The sequence below is a fragment of the Phoxinus phoxinus genome (genome assembly GCF_949152265.1).
Source record: "Phoxinus phoxinus genome assembly, chromosome: 10".
Lineage (NCBI taxonomy): Eukaryota > Metazoa > Chordata > Actinopteri > Cypriniformes > Leuciscidae > Phoxinus > Phoxinus phoxinus.
The window spans coordinates 31,838,007-31,854,727 of record NC_136885.1 but is presented as its reverse complement, the minus strand read 5'-3'; the positions used below and the strand labels follow the sequence as shown (position 1 = coordinate 31,854,727).

The following is a 16,721-nucleotide window of genomic DNA, read 5'->3' as shown; positions in this document are numbered from 1 at the left end:
GGTGGGCGTGACTTTAGTGTCGCTCAAGTCAGGTCAAACAGGTAAGGCGAGAACAGGTGCAGTCACATGAAACTGGGTGCAATCGTGCACCTGCTCAGCCAATGAAAAGACGACATACACACCATACACAACCAATCAATTTCTTTTAAGCAGTCTCTCCCAAGATCAGGAAGGCATTTTGCCATGGAAGAGCCCCTCCCATCATGGTACATATTTTGATTTACATGGTTGAAACATCGCTTGAAACATAAATATTATTACTCAATATAACTGACTTACTCAAAATATATCTTTAGACACATTGCAATATATACAATGTTTAGGGGAATAAAACACATAAAACATTCCTGATTCTGTAAGTTTTTGTTTCAATTAATATTGTTTCAGACATAAAAAAAGCGATTTAAATAAGTCAAAACAACAACAACATGTAACAAAAAAATTATTTATTTCATATGGTTGACACAACACTATGGAAGCTTGTTTTAGCCACGGAATAAAAAAGGTAATTGCGACTTTTTATCTCACAATTCAGATTTGTTTCCCCTTGCAATTGCAAGTTTATATCTACAATTCAGACTTTATAACTCGCAGTTGTGATTTATTTGGAGAAATTCAGAGAGGAATTTCTTTTCTTTTTTAGAAAAATTCCTTTACTTTTTTCTCTCATAATTCTGACTTTCTTCTTAAAATTGAGTTATTAACTCACAATTGCTAGATATAAATCTGCAATTCTGAAAAAAAGAAGAAAAAAAGTCAGCAATGTGAGATTGAAAAAAACCAAACAAAATCGCAATTACCTTATTTGTGTTTTTATTATGTGGCAGAAGCAAGTTTTCATAAGACACAGCCTGATCATTGACTGTAAAAAGTCCTGAGACATAAATAAAACAAAACAAAAAGGAAAATAAAATAAAAAAAGAGAAATGCAGTTCAAATGTATTAATTCATGTTTATGCAAATACTTATTTTGGGTTTAACCGCCACATAATTTGATACAGCAATCAACTGGAGTATGCAAATAAATAAAGGCATAGATATTATTTTGTACTCAATTCCACACATTAAAAGTACATCCTACGACGCTGCCACTTGTGTTAGTGGTTCCTCGAGGTACTGCACTAAAGCCTCAGCCTGTGAACATAAAAAAACATTTATGATTGTTCAAGAAAAAACATAAAAAGTAAACTTGAGCCTTAGTAATTGAGAGTTCATGTACACCACATCACACCTTGGCTTTAAGCATCCCAAATCCGACTGTCTCCTTGGCATACATGCAAAGCAACAAGTTTGCAACACGTGTAATGGCCACCCTTCCCTCCTGTAACGACAGAGAAAATAAAATGCATTATAAAGAAAAATAAACACCTGCAACAGCAGTAGTTCATCATGTTAGTATTATTTCTGGTATGGTTTCATTTCTAAAAAAAAGGATTATAACCCATGTGTTAAGCAATGGCCTAAAGCAGCTGCGGTGCTAAATTTGTGCATATCTTGTATAATGCATATGTTATTGCACATCTCAAAGATCAACATTCACAATCATTAACTATAACCCAACTGTACAATTTCATTCCTACCATACAATCCATCAGAATGAATTTCAGTTTGTCCTCATTAAAGGCCTGGTGTCCGTTTTTGTCGTAAGCCGCCCAGATGTTGCTGGCAATAGCTGCAGTGACTCTTGCATCGGTGTCTCCATATCCAGAATACGCCAACAGGGAGCCTTCGTTGTTCAATAACCTGATATAAAACACACCACAAAAACACTTCATATTATATGACTTTGACTCGTAAAGAAGCCAAAAATTATATGAACACCAAATTACATCAGCAATCAAAATTTGTCAGAACTTCAGTTTTATTAATCATTTTTGCTCAGTGACTTTTTAAATAACTGTTGTTTGGGTGGTTATTAGTGGATGTATGTTGATCAGTTATCCTTGAGTTCACACAGAAAATAACTGTGTGACATAATTTAAACATGATTTACTTAAGTGTGTGCGCTCTCTCCCTCTCTATATATACACGATGTTTTAAATAAATGTAATTTGATTTGATATTTAATAATCTATTGCAAAACATATCGATATTTTTAAGTATTACTCAAGTCTCCAATCACGTTCGGAGCTACTGCACGAATATGACATTTGTTAATGATTTAACATGCAAGACAACATTACCCAACAAAACCCAAGGACACAAAATACCTTAATTGAACATGTTTTGAATAACAGAAATGTACACCAGTGTATCTGGCAGCTAAAGCTACTGAGATGAGCAAAGATTGAATTTCATATACTTACAGTGTGCTTTGAACTCCACTGGTGTTTGCTTGACTAAGTACTTGTGTTAATGCTTTAGGACGCAACATAATTCAAATGAAAATAGGGAAAGATACTAATAATCGTTTTAAATGTACGCGAGATTATAGCAATAACTTCCAGGACCACAACAAGAACATCAGCTGACTTCTTCCTTCCGCGCTGATGGTTTATGGGAAATGTAGTGTCGTGGTAGTGCCTAGGAACTACAAACCCGTGGCCTAGACTTGGAGAGAGAAAACCCCCCAGAAAACTGAACAAAGCACGGATGATTTATTTACATGTGTTCGGAGCATTATATATATATATAAAAAAAACCACATAATCAGTGTTCTTATTAAATGTTATTTTAAGGGGATTTATAGGCATTTTTGGGCGCACATAAACTAATACTTTAAAGCTTTTACTAAAACATTTTCTTGTATATTGGCGATGCATAAATGTGTTATAAAATCATAAATAATGTCAGTACTTTTTTTATCGGTCTGACAAGGACTAAGGTATAATGCTAATTTGGCTTAAGCAAATGCGCTTTCTTTACTATTGAGTAAAGTGTGCTTTTACCGCTATGTTTTTTTAAATCGATGTTATACTTGCATGTAAATACACTATATACTTTAGAGACCTCCCAACCTTTAGTCTTTACTTCCTTTGGGGAGTGAGGGCCTTCAGGGGACAGCAGCAACAAGTAGAGCCCTTGATTAAAACTGTGAGGCTAATATCACTAAGGGATTTTTAACGTCAAAGGTTTGTTGCAACTAGCTCGCCCCAATAAGTCACAACCGGTTTATAATTTACATGTACATTCTTAAATATAAAGATTTTTTTATTTGGCTTCTATAGAGAACCTTTCCAATGCACTAAACTTAAGGTTATTTATTGTGGGGAAACAGTTATGTTAGATTATGAATGGTCTTCACATCTTTATTTTGTGTGCACGGTTTCGAGACTTGAACTTCCAATGAACTTCCATAATTTTTAAATTATCTTTTAAAAATCATTTTTATAGTAACTGCACCCACAAAAAAACAATTTGTACAGCTGAGCATAACATAATCTAAATTCACCATAAGATTTACCACAGCTTTTATATGGTAAATCTTATAACTTATCAAACCTCACAATTTTTAAATTCCAGGTTTTCAAAGGCCAACTTCTCATCATATTGGGTGCCAAAGTACATTACCAATGTTATTTAAGGTAGCAATCTTAATGCTTAAAGCAGAAATAAATGCATGTACAATGTATCAAGATGAACAAATGACTTGTGTGACCTCCCCTAATTCAACAATACCTGCAACCCTCAGGTGAATTAAAAACATTGTGGTTATAAGAGAACATGATCATGCAATCCTTAAACCATTATTTGTAAACCATTTCAAAAAGCATTGCAGAGTGACTCACATTGGACACGACAAAATCAGATGTTGGCTTAAAGGAAATACAAACCTCAATTAATGTATGTTTCTGTATTGTAATTCAAGTATAATAAAAAGTGGATTATGGATGTGCAGCAAAAAAAATTAATTCACATCAAATCTCTGTTAGTATATAGCTGTTGGTTAGCACTGAGAGAAGCTAGCATCACTATCATGCCGTAACCAGTTTTTGATTTGCCAGAGCAACTTGAGGATGATGTTTCCAGTATACAATACAAGTGTGTTCCAGGCACTAGAATACTCCTATGTCAAAGCATAAAGATATGGTCAAAACAAATGGTTTCTGCGTTCGCCACTGCTCGTTAAGCTGAGAAATATTTTATTGATGCTTTGTTACAGCCTTACCCATATGACAAGCCTTTATGGTCAATTGAGGTACACTCCTCACAAAGGCAAACGACTAAAGAGATGACTGAACATCTTTTCCAAATCTCATCTCCAAAATTCATTCCTTTTTTCTAAAATAGCTGAAGTGTAAGCAATAAGAGTCAAGGTGTTATAGTGCTCCAACATGTTCATGTCTATTAGATTTTGATTAACACATCAAATGTCAAGGAACGCTCAAATCAACGTCAACCGAGGAAGGTGGAAAGGGAATAAAGGGTAAGCTCTACATTTCTGCAATAAATACTGGTTTGATCAGGCATGAATTAGAAGAAATAGAGAAATTAAGGAAACCAAGCATTCTCACAGAAGACAAGAATCTCTCCGGCCTCAGAATTCAAGCGGATGGATTTTATTCTCCTAACCACCGAGTAGTGCCTCAGGTGAGCATGTTCTAATTGTAAGGAATGGTAACTTAAACTTGGTTCAGCAAATGTAAGCTTTGTCCCATCTTACTAGTGATGAGGGGTTAGTGTGACGTCATTCCACAGCGATTCTGGTTTGGTTTTTTTTTTGTTCAAGGAAACAAATTTGAAACCTCTTTGCTTTGATTCAGAGATCAACTGATCGAAGCAACAAAAACAAAACAAAAAAAAGGAAATGAAAAACAAGATTGGAGTAATTGGAATTCTGTCTATGTAGGGCTTGTCAGATTTTATGTGATGAAGGACTATGAAGGACTTCTTGTCGCACGCTCTCAGCTGATGGAATTAAGAAGGCTGGGAGCCGAGCAGTCTTTCGATGGCGGCATTGATGTCCCCCCCGGTGGCGATGAGGGCCTGCAGGTTGGCTTCCCTGTTGATGAAGCCCATGGCACTCAGCTGCTCCAGCTGTTGCTGGAAACGCACTTCTGGAGTCGGAGTCTGCAAAGCAAAACAAAGTGAGTACAACCAACCATACTCTTAAGAAGTGTAATTAACAGTAACAAAGAAACAAGAGTACCGATGCACTCCCTCCAGCAAACATCTGTAACATCTGTTGCATGAGCTGCTGCTGGGCGGGACTAGCTCCAGCAGCAGGGGTGGGGGCGGGGCCCTGGCCTGAGGGCGGAGGATTCTCAGGAGTCACATTCACACCTGTGGGCAGTGGGGCAGTAGGCATCCCAGTAGGAATCCCAGTAGGCATCCCAGTAGGAATCCCAGCAGGCATCCCACCAGGCATCCCACCAGGCAGTCCACCAGGCAGTCCACCAGGCAGTCCACCAGGCGCCAGACTACAAAAAAGACATTTAATTGGGAAAGAGCAGATATGGACATACTGCTTGTTTAATTGTTGGATCTGACAACTAATTGTTTACATAAATGGAATAACACAAACTTGCTTAAAAGGCAAACATGTGCGCTGTAATCTAGAGGAAGCTGCATTTACTTGGGGACAAAGCCAAGAGGGAAATAACTAGTAGAAAGAGGATGTGTTCTCTAAGGGTTCTCACTCTGTAGAGATTGTAATACTAGTGCTAAGCAATACAATTTCAAAAAAGATTTAGCTGGAAATATAAAAAAAACCGTCAAACTATGCAATTAAATATATGAATTTAAAAATCCAATTCAGGGATTCATTTGGATTATCATTAAAAAAAAAATAGTATTTTACATTTGCCCTGCATGTTTCATGTTTTTTTTTAATGGTGGTAGACAAATCAAAACTGCACCTGGGCATGAGACCAGGGGCTTCGGTTTGAAGAGTTTGCAGTCCTTCCTGGATCTGCATTAGGGCTCGCATGGCTCGAGGATTTGTCATGACAGAAAGGGCTTCTGGGTTCTGCATCTGTAAGTGAGTCAGAAAACAAGTCAGTTAGCACATGAAACCCAAATCCAGTCACATAAAAGCACAATCTACAACAATCCCAACTGGACACACCTGCTGCAGAAATACAGGTAGCTGCTGTCTCATTTGATCCTGCAGCTGTGGATTTCCCGCAAACAGAGGGTTGTTCATCAATACCTGAAAAATGCATTTTTATTAGTATCAGAATATCATAACAAAACTTTGAGAACTACCAAATGATGGTCTTGCTATACCTGTGAGGCAACGTCAGGATTCTGAGACAGGGACTGCATCATAGTGCGCATATAAGGAGCAGAAAGCATGTTCTGCATAAGCTGAGGGTTCTCAGAGATCTGTTGCATTAGGCTTTGCATGCCAGGACTGTTGAACATGCCTAACAGTGAACCACACACACACAAAACACACACACACACACACACACACATACATACACAAAGTTGAACATGAAATCAATTCATTTGAGATGCTTTGTAATTCTACACAGCAATGTAAATTTCACCCTTTTATGCAGTATTTGACTAGAATAAATCATTTATTAATTTGATTTATTGACAAAATAATCTGTGCACATAAATTATCTGCTAGCAAATTCTCCACAACAAATCCTCAAAACAATTCATGCAGCTTGCTTTACAGTTAAAGACGAATGTTTACATAAAATGCTATTACCGTTTCCTAGGCTAGAGGAGCTGATGCCCAGAGGGTTGGACACACTGGGTGTGGTTGAGCTTGTGGTGGAGCTGGCGGTGGTAGCCGTCCCAGAGGTGGTGGTGGTGGAGTTGGTGTCAGGGGGGCCCCAGGGATTTGGCAGGGGCTCTCGGTTTTCTGTCCTGGAGGGCTGCACTCCAGAGTTTTCAGCATTTCCACCCAATGCCGAGAAGGGGTTATTTCCAAACTATTCAAATGATGATGCAATATAACATTTACTGTTAATATTAAAATTAGAGTTAATATTTTAGGCAACAACCCATTTTTATTTTTTACTATAAATATATAATCTTTTAACCCTCTGGTGTCCTTCGTTTCAGAGTCACACTTAGGACCTTCGGGACCAAATGGTCCGGGAGGGTGGGAATAATATTTATTAAAAAAAATGTAAAAAAATGTTTTTTTACTTGTTTTTTATAATATTTTTTCTTTTCTTTTTTGGTGTTTTGAGATAATTTTATGATTTGTAATTAATATTTATGCAATAATTATGACCCATTTTTTCCCATTGAATATAATATAAAAAAATTATTTATATGTAATTTTTATTTTTTTATTTTTTAAGCTGTATTTCATTTTAGAGTCAAGCCTTGGCCTCATGAAAACAATTTTTTAAATATATTGGTGCCATCTGGTGGATACACTGAGCATTTTTATCACGCAATAGCACATTTTTACCACTAGATGGATTTACAGCTTTCTGTAGAAAGGCTTGCGAATTCTAGTGATTTTTGCACATATTTGCCAATTTTTTTTCAGGTTGTTGATTTTAAAATATAATAACAGTTTCTCAAAGACTATTTTTTGTCTTTTTTGTTTGTTTGTTTGGTTGGTTTAATATTTATGCAATAATTATGACCCATTTTTCCCCATTGAATATAATATAAATTTTTTATATATATGTAATTTTTTTTTTTTTTTATTAAAGCTGTATTTCATTTTAGAGTCAAGCCTAGGCCTCATGAAAAATTTTTTTTTAATTAGATTGGTGCCATCTGGTGGATACACTGAGCATTTTTATCACGCAATAGCACATTTTTACCACTAGATAGATTTACAGATTTCTGTAGAAAGGCTTGCAAATTCTAGTGATTTTTGCACATATTTGCCAATTTTTTTTCAGGTTATTGATTTTAAAATATAATAACAGATTCTCAAAGACTATTTTTGTCTTTTTTTGTTAGTTTGGTTGGTTTAAATGGTAATTTGAAGTGCCAGTTTTACTTTATAATACAGTCAAATTAGCTTTCATTTGTGTGTGTGTGTGTGTGTGTGTGTCTGTTTTGCACTCTTGATGTTTTAGAGATTCGTCCCTTCACTGTTGAGTCCTTTTTTTCTGGATCCTGGCTGATTTGTAGATTGTATGCACAAAAAAACTCTTGTGTTTTCATATTTTTGACAATTTCCCATTCATTTCCTAAGAGGGTCATTTTTGACCAAAGAGCAGAAGTGTGATGACCACATAGCATGCTTGGATCATGACTTCAATATTTTTTGTGTGTTCACATACCTAATACCATAAAAGTCACCTAGTTTCGTAACATTCCGAAGAAGCTGTGATTTTTAAAAATTCAAAATAGATTTATGTAATCTGAATTTATTAGTGTGTATGTGTATAAAAGTGTGTTTGTGTGTGTGTGTGTGTGTGTGTGGATGTGTCTGTTTTGCACTCTTGATGTTTTATAGATTCACCCCTTCACTGTTGTGTGCTTTTTTTCTGGATCGTGGCTGATTTGTAGATTGTACGCGCAAAAAAACTCTGTATTTTCACATTTTTGCCAATTTCCCATTCATTTCCTATGGGGGACCATTTGGACCCGAAGGTCTTGAGTGTGACTATTTTTTTTACAACCACTTAGACAATTCAAATCCTGTCGCCAATTTTTTTGGGTGTTCATATACCAAGTACCAACAAAGTTACCAAATTTCGGACCATTCCGATGAAGCTATGATTTTTGAAAAATGTTTATTCAAAAGCTTCGGGACCATTTGGTCCGAAGAACCCCAGAGGGTTAATAAATGTATCTGACCTGTTCACGTGCAGCGCTAAACATTGGCTCTTGAATGTCTGTGTACATCCTCCGAAGAGCATTATAACCCCCGGGAATACTCTCTAGGTTACTAAGCGCCCGGTCCTGGTTACGCATCATCTCTTGCATCATGGCTGGGTTCCGTGCCAACTCCATTGTCTTAAAGAGCAAAAAAAAAAAACTGTTGTAAAATCAAATCAAGCTAAACTACTGTGTCCATTTCCAGGCTGTAGTACATGACCAATTACATACCTGTCTCATGAGCTCTGGGTTATTAAGCATGTGTGAAATCTCTGGGTTACGCTCCATTAGTTGCTGCATCTGTGGATTGGCTACTATCATCTGCCTCATCAGGTCAGGGTTAGACATCATGCTCTGCACAAGCGGGTTCTCCATGATCTGAGACAGCATCTCAGGGTTAGACATGAGCTGTCGCTGCATCTGCTGCTGAAGCTCCATGAAGTTGGCAGATCCCATACCGAGGTTAGACAGGCCTGACAGGTCACCAAACCCAGCTGAAAACACACAAGGACAGCCAGAGTATAACAAAAGCAAGATAAAAGGGCAGAATTTTCTTACAATGAACTATTAGGATTCACAGCATTTGTCTTTCATACAATTATTTGTATGAAAGGAACTAGATTATGGGGTTAAAAAACAGTCAGTTAATAAATTGAACAAATTCTTCTCATGTACATTGCAAGAAAACTACATTAAAAACAGAGACAATAAGGTGATCCCTCAAAATAAAGATTTAGAAATAAAGATTTAAAACAGCATTCATCTAGTATTTATGTACATACAGAACAAACATTCTCTCTTGAATGGTGCAACCAGTGGAACTTTGAATTATTTATATGCTATTACAGTATTAATAAAGATTTTATATTTTTAAATTAAAGTCTTAGTGTTTTGAAATAGGTTTAAGTGCTTTTGCCATTTTTATGTATTTAGCTTCCATTTATATTTCAGTTTTAGTCATTTTAGTACTTTCAGTCAGCTGCCAAGGAAAGATTAAAATTTATACATAGCCTATGTTTGTATTTCAGAATTATTTAAATTAACAATTTTTTTTTAACAGATTAGCTAACAATAAAAAATAGTCGCAACACAAAACACTACAACAATGTTATGGAATTACATTAAAAACAGACTCAATAATACAAACTTAAAAACATAATTCACCTAGTATATTGGCTGGCTGTGACGGGGTCGGGGACGTCCCAACGCTCTGGGGTGTGCCCAGGTTGCCCGCGGGGCTCGGGGAAGCACTTCCATCGTTGTTGCCCTCTGATGGTCCAGGGCCAGAAGAAGCAGAGGTCTGCGAACTACCAGCACCTGAAGTCCTACAAGCACAAAACACCCTAAAATTGAGCCACTCAAACTGCATATGCATTATCCTACAACACAATATGGCTTTGCATATGAAAAAAAGGTTCTGTTTTGACCCTAAAAAGCAGGTCTCTCTCTTACTTTTGTGCGGTTTTGATGACCAGGTGAACCGTGAGTCCGTCTTTAATGCCATGCTGACCGAGAGTGTCTCCATCCTTCAGTATCTTACCGGCAAAAATCAAAACCAACTGATCTTGCTTCGCCTTGAATCTTTTGGAGATTTCTTCTTTAAACTGTTAAGAGGTCAAAACATGCGGGTTATAATGTTACACATTAAATCAAATCAATTCACCCTCACTTCTGAATAACATCAAGGTCTCTTTTATTAAGCCTAAGCTCGTAAACACCAGCCTAAAACGGCAATTAGACAAATAAACTGACACAAACATTGCAGCATAGCACCATATGTAAATGAAAAGTCATTTAACACGCTGTTTAGTCTATCCATGCAATTCTGAAGTCAAAAATACTAAGCAAAACAGAAAGAGCGCGACCAAAGATGACAGACTAGAACCTTCTACATGAGCAGGCCGTTTCTTTAACGACAACCGCGAGTTAGAAAACCACACTTTACATGCGTTATAAAACACAAAAAACAATAAATGAGATTCTCAGAATAACCGCATTTAAGTAATAACAAAAGTGAAAGTCATTCTAAATATACACTGCGAAGATTTTCGGCTCTGGCTGTTCGTCGTCAATCGTTAGCTCGCCGGCTAAAGCTGTTAGCCGCTGGTGTAACGAACGCCCGGGTGCCACAAACAACACGAAATCGCGAAATATATCACCTGTGCGACAGATGAATCTTCGGCGATGGCTATTTCTTCTTTATCCTTCGGTGTCTTGACGGTGACCTTAATGATAGTCGCGCTAGCGGCGGCATTTTCTTCAGTGTTCGTCTCCACGGCAGGATCCGTGCCGCTATTCTCCGCCATCTTTACTCTTCTTTTACTTCATTACATCATCGCACCAACAAGCATCGGGGAAAAGTGCTCCAAACGCCGCCTGTTCCACAGCGGCCTCTGGTGGTGTGGCGTGTCATCGACTTCACTTACTGCACTCGCTGTATGAAATCACTCAAAGTTGGCGGTTATTGGCACCTAATGTGCAGCATGTAGTTGTAGAAGATGCTGAAGAAGACTAGAAAAATAAACCATTTAATGATTGTGCGACAGCCAGGCCAACACACAATAATAGTAAGTGGATCAATTTGCTTCACGTTGAAGGTGAAAAAGTATTTTTGATGGTCTTATAAATTAGCTTCCATCAATTATCTTGTGTTGGGGTCGATTTGACCCACACTATACTTTCAAACTGCTCGAAATAGCATACTGGTTAACTTAAACTTTTGATTTTTCTTTAAATTTTGCAAATATTTATCATTGAGGGACATGCATGAATGAATTTAAATGTGTATGCAAAGTTTCAATGCATTGATATGTTTTGGAAGGAATGTACAATTTGTGTGTGTGTGTGTGTGTGTGTGTGTGTGTGTGTGTCACTTTTACACTTTTAAAAATAATTCAACACTTTTAAAAACAATATTGTCAAACTATTTGTCAAATACTACAGTTTTCCGAATTGCTCAAACACAATTGCTAAAACCATGCATCACAGTTTCTCAAAACCTTAAACGCAAAACTACAGTTTTTCTGAATTGCTAATACACTAAACATCATTCTCTCAACCAAATTCGAAATAACCTAAACCAATTTGTCTAATAAATCACTCTTTCTGTAAAATCTTAAAAAGTTCAGGCAGCAGTTGTCTACACCATTTGCAGAACTCAATCTCACTCACTAAAACACATTTCACTGTGATGCAATTGTGTTGCAAAATGCTAAACACAGGCCAATGTATTTTCTCCATTGTAATTCAAGCCTTTATTCTGCCTTTAACAATAGAGGAACCACTTCCTTTGTGATTTACTGTAAACACAGTTTTCACACATTTACACACAACGACTCAAAATTGTTCACACATATTTCTAATGATGGGATGAAACCAACTGTACAAGGCAGTTCAGAGAGCACAGATGCACTGAATGCTGATACCAACAATAAATGGAAACACTGTGAAGAGGTGGTTGGCAAGGAGGATGAGGAAGAGGAAGAGCAAGATGTGGAGTGTTTTCCAGGCTGGATCTGGCACACTAGAGGATTTTTCCATTTGCCTAGTAAGAGAAAACATTGCCTGTGATGAGGACAAAGTCAGGCCGGCCTAACACGAAGACGTGAGAGTAATACTGTAACTTTGATTTTGCAGTTAACAACTCGTATTTTTACACGTAAATTTTAACACGTAACACGTATTTTTGCAGTATGCAAGTGCTGAATTTACAGACATTCAGTACTATACAATACTATACTTGCAGTGCATACAATATACAATATATTCAGTCACTGTAAGTTGCGATACTATAATTTTTTTTACGTAATTGCTAAAATGCTGTTTATTAATCATGCATGTTCTATAACTATTTTGTAAAGGGGGAACACAAAGTTAGGAATTTACAAAACTATCATTGGGCCATCATTATGTGATGCATAAGCCTTAATTGTTCCTCCTACAGAACTTGTCTTTAGCTTGTGGGAAGGTTGAAGTCACTTCTGTCTGCAGCATGTCTCTGACAGTGTCTCAGGGTGAAAGAATGACGGTCATCACTATCACATCAAACCCAAAGAGCAAACGCCCCGGACTGTGTCAGATTCTGGCTTCTCTGCTACAGTCCAGTGTGTTCTGTTTCATGGTATAAAAGGGATTAGTTCACTTTTAAAAAAAACTTTTGCTAATAATTTACTCACCCCCATGTCATCCAAGATGTCCATGTCTTTCTTCAGTCGAAAATAAATTAATTTTTTGGCCTTCCCGACCAAAAAATGTTGTGGGCGGGGTTCGGGCTGGCACCCAGGCTAACATGGAACTTCATCTTTCTTTAACTTATAAGAAGAGGTTTGCATGTATCACCACCAGGTGGCTTGATTCACACACAACAACTAGTATAATATTTGTATTGCTTTATTGTATTGTATTGTATTTCTCTGCTAACCACCACAGTCACTGGGGTAAAGTTAACCTCTGTAATAACTTAAACTTGCTTTGTGATTGTCTCTACTTTACTTTCCTATTGATTATACATGGAACTCCATTAGGCTTAAACAATGAAAGTACAATTTTTATTTACTATATTTATTTTCAATCTTTTATTGACTCTACTTTAAAGCCATTGTAATTCAAGTCTTTATTCTGCCTTTAACAATATAGGGAAGGAACCACTTGCTTTGTGATTCACTGTCACTACTTTTAAGTGATTCAGAGTGGTCGAAAGATACATGCTAATACTGTGTGGTCACCAGACCAGAATAACAGGGTTAGGTTTATTAAAAAATTACAGAAAGAAAAGAAATAATGAATTAGGAAAACCTTTGGGGGCCACGGATGTCACATAACTCTCCTAACCCATACCCCAAATGTTCTAAAAACATAACTTGGTATATGATTTATAAGCTGTTTTCCTCATGGGGACCAAAAAAAATGTCCCCACAAGTACAAAAAAATCCTCATAATGCAGGGTTTAACTTATCATTACTTATTCTTTTATGTTTAGTAAAAACCTGCTATCATTACTAAACAACATTAGTTGTTTGTACTATTTAGCTGAAAGATTCATTGCACTAATCAGGTTTAGCAGAGATAACTTGGTATGTTTAGTTTCATAAGGAAGGGGAGGGGGCAAATTCAAAAACCTGCCTGGTCACGTGAAAAGTGCGCCTAACGTGCGTCCAAGGGGCTCTACACCTGGCGGGACGCGCACAGGCCTCGGTAGCAGAAGGTATTGAGAATTAACAGAGGTTTAGATGTTGATGAATTATTGTTTCATTTGTAGTCACCATAATTGGGCTCTTGCCCTTGACATTTGAACATTAGTAATTCTCTGGCTTCTTTACCTGTGAGTTTAAAAGGCACAATTGTTATAGCAAAAAAGCCAAGAGTAAAGTGGTCCAGTGACTATGACTGCATATTGATGTTGTCATCAATAAAGATAATAGCACCTCACTTCATCTAGAGTTGATTGTCTTATTGTCTGGGTCTTTCCATATGATTGATATGAAAGTCCTGTGATTTTTACTGCAGGAATTCCAACAGAATTGTTATAATTTGTACAATTGTAAAAAGATGCAGAATTTTTTTTTTTTAATGCCATGTTATTTTATCACACGTAGACATCAACAATCAGCATATGAATCTCAACAATGGTGACACTCAAATGAAAAGCTTCATGTTGCAATGCATGCTGGGTACCTAATAGTACACCTATTGCTGGCTGCACAAGTCTAATTTAAGGCTCTCATAAATAAATGGTATGGGTATATTATACATTTTCTGAGTCATCAGAGTGCATTGAGTATTGAAGTTGTTGAGTTTTGTGTCCGTGGTGTTCTTTCATGCCACAGGGATAAAAGAAAGCATACAGTTTAGGCAGAATTTGTGAAAAAAATGTGTGTTATTTCTGGTTTAAAGAAGTCATGTAACCTCTGTGTTTGTCAGACAGATACAGTCCTGGGCTTAAATAAAAGCAGAAAAGGTCCAACAATACCAAGCACCATATTATAGAATATTGACAATATCCCTAGCATGAGCCTAAACCAGATATACACCAGATTTCAAAAACAGAATTTATTTTAGGGGGTTAGTAGGTCTTTGCGGATGATGTTGTCGTGTTGGCCCCATCAGACCAGGACCTTCAGCATGCACTGGGACGGTTTGCAGCCGAGTGTGAAGCGGCTGGGATGAGAATCAGCACCTCCAAATCCGAGGCCATGGTCCTCAGTCGGAAAAAGGTGGCTTGCCTACTTCAGGTTGGTGGAGAGCTCCTGCCTCAAGTGGAGGAGTTCAAGTATCTTGGGGTCTTGTTAACGAGTGAGGGAAGGATGGAACGGGAGATTGACAGTCGGATCGGTGCAGCTTCCGCAGTAATGCGGTCGATGTACCGGTCTGTCGTGGTGAAGAAAGAGCTGAGTCGCAAGGCGAAGCTCTCGATTTACCGGTCAATCTACGTTCCTAGTCTCACCTATGGTCATGAGCTTTGGGTCATGACCGAAAGGACAAGATCCCGGATACAGGCGGCCGAAATGAGCTTTCTCCGCAGGGTGGCTGGGCGATCCCTTAGAGATAGGGTGAGGAGCTCGGTCACTCGGGAGGAGCTCAGAGTAGAGCCTCTGCTCCTCCACATCGAGAGGGGTCAGCTGAGGTGGCTCGGGCATCTGTTCCGGATGCCTCCTGGACGCCTTCCCGGGAAGGTGTTCCGGGCACGTCCCACCGGTAGGAGACCCCGGGGAAGACCTAGGACACGCTGGAGAGACTATGTCTCTCGGCTGGCCTGGGAACGCCTCGGTGTCCCCCCGGAAGAGCTAGAGGAAGTGGCTAGGGAAAGGGAAGTCTGGGCATCTCTGCTTAGACTGCTGCCCTCGCGACCCGGCCCCGGATAAGCGGAAGAAGATGGATGGATGGATGGATGGATGGGGTTAGTAGGCTACATTTACATTTATTCATTTAGCAGACGCTTTTGTCCAAAGCGACTTACAAATGAGAACAATAGAAGCAATTAAACTAGCAGTAGGAGGACTACAGTATGTACGTGCTATGACCCTTCGCAGTTCAATCTAACGTAGTACTTTAAAAAAAAAATTTTTTCGATAGAATAGAGGAGAAAGTGTTAGTATTACTGGATCAAGTGCTGCCGAAAAAGATACGTCTTCAGCAGTTTCTTAAAATTGGCTACGGACTCAGCAGCTCTGGCTGAGTTAGGCAGATCATTCCACTAGCAGGGAACAGTCATGGTAAAGGTCAGAGAAAGATATTTTTTGCCTCTTTGAGATGGCACCACAAGATGCCGCTCGCTTGCAGAGCGCAAGTTTCTGGATGGCACATGAGTCTGAAGTAATGAGTTCAGGTACAAGGGAGCAGTGCCAGTGGTTGTTCTGTAGACAAAGGTCAGTGACTTGAATTTGATGCGAGCTGCAACCGGCAACCAGTGCAATTTTGTGAGGAGAGGAGTGACGTGTGCTCTCTTCGGCTCGTTGAAGACCACTCTAGCTGCAGCATTCTGGATCAGTTGCAGAGGTTTGACAGTGCAAGCTGGGAGACCAGCCAGGAGAGCATTACAATAGTCCAGTCTGGATAGAACAAGCGCCTGAACAAGGAGTTGTGTAGCATGCTCTGATAGGAAGGGCCTGATCCTTCTGATGTTGTACAAGGCACATCTGCATGACCGGACAGTGCTAGCAATGTGGTCTGTGAAGTTCAATTAGTAATCAATTACAACTCCAAGGATCCTGGCTGATCTTGATGGAGTTATGGATGACGAGCCTGAATGTTGAAGTTGTGATGAAGTGCTGGGTTAGCCGGGATTACAAGTAGCTCTGTCTTCGCAAGGTTTAGTTAAAGGTGGTGGTCCTTCATCCAGCCAGAAATGTCTGTCAGGCAGGCTGAGATGCGAGCGGTTACCGTCGGATCATCAGGCTGGAATGAGAGGTAGAGTTGTGTGTCATCAGCGTAGCAGTGATAGGAAAAGCCATGTTTCTGAATCACAGATCCTAGTGATGTCATGTAGATGGAGAAGAGAAGAGAAGTGGTCCAAGCACTGAGCCCTGAGG

General features: G+C 38.5%; 2 protein-coding genes across 2 annotated transcripts; both read right to left on the bottom strand.

Moving 5' to 3' along the window:
• Positions 1 to 98: 98 nt before the first annotated feature.
• On the bottom strand, positions 99 to 2,571 carry lamtor2 (late endosomal/lysosomal adaptor, MAPK and MTOR activator 2). The gene is made up of 4 exons (XM_079626283.1): positions 2,307 to 2,571; positions 1,581 to 1,743; positions 1,232 to 1,321; positions 99 to 1,134 (listed from the first exon to the last, which is right to left on the bottom strand). The coding sequence occupies exons 1-4, from the start codon at positions 2,372 to 2,374 to the stop codon at positions 1,078 to 1,080; spliced, it is 378 nt and encodes a 125-aa protein (XP_079482409.1). The 5' UTR covers positions 2,375 to 2,571; the 3' UTR covers positions 99 to 1,077.
• A 736-nt stretch (positions 2,572 to 3,307) lies between these two features.
• On the bottom strand, positions 3,308 to 11,207 carry ubqln4 (ubiquilin 4). The gene is made up of 11 exons (XM_079626917.1): positions 10,854 to 11,207; positions 10,147 to 10,298; positions 9,859 to 10,019; positions 8,926 to 9,188; positions 8,674 to 8,832; positions 6,605 to 6,830; positions 6,169 to 6,308; positions 6,008 to 6,091; positions 5,799 to 5,914; positions 5,090 to 5,360; positions 3,308 to 5,010 (listed from the first exon to the last, which is right to left on the bottom strand). The coding sequence occupies exons 1-11, from the start codon at positions 10,998 to 11,000 to the stop codon at positions 4,858 to 4,860; spliced, it is 1,872 nt and encodes a 623-aa protein (XP_079483043.1). The 5' UTR covers positions 11,001 to 11,207; the 3' UTR covers positions 3,308 to 4,857.
• Between the last annotated feature and the right edge of the window lie 5,514 nt (positions 11,208 to 16,721).